The 2,552-nt window shown below is 38.6% G+C and overlaps 1 protein-coding gene across 1 annotated transcript in view; it reads right to left on the bottom strand.

The window, feature by feature from the left end:
• The window catches only part of LOC118478104, a 14,311-nt gene extending 13,062 nt beyond the window's left edge, over positions 1-1,249 (bottom strand). The window contains exon 1 of the mRNA XM_035971050.1: positions 1,021-1,249. Within this exon, the coding sequence (XP_035826943.1) occupies positions 1,021-1,063 (43 nt within the window). The 5' untranslated portion in view covers positions 1,064-1,249. The remainder of the gene's footprint in view (positions 1-1,020) is intronic.
• Between the last annotated feature and the right edge of the window lie 1,303 nt (positions 1,250-2,552).

Consider the following 2,552-nt stretch of genomic DNA (forward strand, 5'->3'; position numbering starts at 1 on the left):
GGGGGGGGGGGGGGGGGGGGGACTACTGAAAAAGCAGCCACACTTCAACAATATTATATTATAAAGTAGGCCTACCTCGGAAGTATATTCACAGAGGATGGGCGACCGAACAGAGAAATTGAAACGAGAATACAAAATTAAAGGCCAATAATGTTAGTTACCAGCTTACTCCACTACTGAAACATCCTAACATCACGTCCATGACAGCAAAACGCAAAATGATCAACGCCATAAATATTCACCCCAACTTCACCCATCAGGGCCAAACATGGACTACGAACAAAACATTGGAATGGAGCAAAGAATTACAACATGTGAAATGTGATGTCTTAGAAAAGCTGTAAACAAGACACAGGCGAGACAATTAAATTAGAAACTCAGTATATCTTAATCTAGATCTAGAATCTAGACTCTAGTCAGAGAAATGGTGGGCACAAACGATGTCAAGCATTACATCCAACACCAATGAATCATTATTAATGGTTCGGACATCTCATGCGATTACCAAACACACCATCCAGCACAACGTGTCTATTTTTAAAAAAATCAATGGCAAATGGCAACAATTTAAGACTGTAATAGATCTAGAGGGCGACCGAGTAAGACCTGAGACTGGGATGGAGTCAGGAAACACTTTAATGGCATCCCCCTGACCCAAGCTCTCCGGCTGGTAGCAGAGAGTAGAGAAACGTCTCTTTCGGTCTTTCGTCCAGCGACACTCAAAAAGGTATTTAGAATCTAGATCTAGATCTAGATCTAGAATTTAGATATCTAGAATCTAGATCCAGATTAGCGATCTAGATCTAGATTCTATATCTAGATCTACATATCTAGATCAAGATTCTAGATCTAGATCATCTAGATCTACGGCACATACTAGAAAGTACCTAAAAGTAAAGTTTAGTAAGGAAATAACGACCATAAAATCCACCAAATTTTAATACATCCAGATCTGCTAGAGGCGCAGAGAGGTACATAGATCTAGATCTAGATTAGTGATTAGGCCTATCATAATCATACCTTTCACTTCTACTTCTTGATCAGCTGAAGCTTGGGCTGCCATAATTCCGAACAAAGATGATAGATTCTAGGGCAAAAAGCTATACCAAGATTAGATCTAGATCTATATCTAGATCTAGAATCTAGATCTAAATCTAGATCTATATCAAGATCTAGAACTAGAATGGCAATCGACACAATGATCGAATTTGCTCTGCACTAAGTGGAGAAGAGTGTGATGTAGTGATGGGTAAGTATCGATACTAGATACTTGATACTCAGATACCTATAGGTATTGGTATCCGTACCGATACCTGTTCTTAACATCGATACCTATGTGTTATTTATCCTAGGGCTGCCAAAGCAAGTGACTTGGTCATTGATCATTTTTTGTTTATCAAAACTGATAAGTTTTCGTAAGGGGGGGAGGGGGGGGGGGGGGCAAGCGTTTAAAATGAATCTAGTGATTTTTTAAGAAAAAGAGAGAAGTTTTTCATGAAATCTATCTGGTAATTTTGCAAAATTCTCACTGACAACCCTGATTTATCCTCATTGGTTTAATTTAAAGTTGCTAAAAATCTGGTAAATTGAATTGCCTTTTTAGAACTCTTGAGTTTTTATTTTCCAATACCAACATTTTCTGCAAAGTTGACTTTCCTCTCATACTTCACTTAGTTTTTGTTTTTATTCTCATATTTGGGTATTTATTTATCTCTCTCTCTTTTACAAATAATTTTTGTTTGATTCTCAGCTAAATAGTCTCAACTTGTCTAGACACGATTACCTAAATACTTGGAAAAGTATAGTTGTATATTTGTCTTTACTTATTACCCCCGGCGTATGTTACTAATAGCATTAGGTATCGAGGTATCGGTATTGATACCTTGAAAAAGTACTAGGTATATACATCGATACCTAAATTGTGGTATCGGCCCATCACTAAAACAGGCTTTCGTTTCGTCTGATTTTTCCAAGATGCTTTTGTGTTGGCTGTGGATTGTATGTACATTATGTAGTTTTTGGTGATGAGTTGAGTTGTGACGAAAAATGGTCTTTTCTGTTTTGGCTTAAGGGGATTGTAGGTCAGAAGGGTTGCGCGGTTCAATTTGCTGACTTTCTCGATAATGGGTATTATACAATTTTTACGGCACCCACTGTGAAGAACGTTGGCTGTGAATTCCTCTATCCGTTGTTTAAAAGAATTTTCGCGGGAGTGCGGCGTAGTCTAAGGGCACCACTATAATACAGTGAAATCCTGTTATAACGAGAGGGAGGGGACCGGAGCAAAATGTCCGTTATAGCAGGATTCTCGCGATAAGGGATCCAGTAATAAATTCAAGGGAAACTGTAAAGTAAGCCTAATCTATGAGTTTGATGTCCTGTTTATTTCCTTTTGCTATCTCCCCTGATGATGATTTTGTTTCAGCATGACCTCTAGGTCTTACTTGATCAAAAATCGAATCAGGCTTCTTTCTCTAGCGCTAGATCTAGCGATATGGAATGACAGCTCGGAGTTGGCGATCAGAAAGAAAGGATCTGGGCTAACTCACCCG

Source organism: Aplysia californica, unplaced genomic scaffold, assembly GCF_000002075.1.
Source record: "Aplysia californica isolate F4 #8 unplaced genomic scaffold, AplCal3.0 scaffold00367, whole genome shotgun sequence".
NCBI lineage: Eukaryota > Metazoa > Mollusca > Gastropoda > Aplysiida > Aplysiidae > Aplysia > Aplysia californica.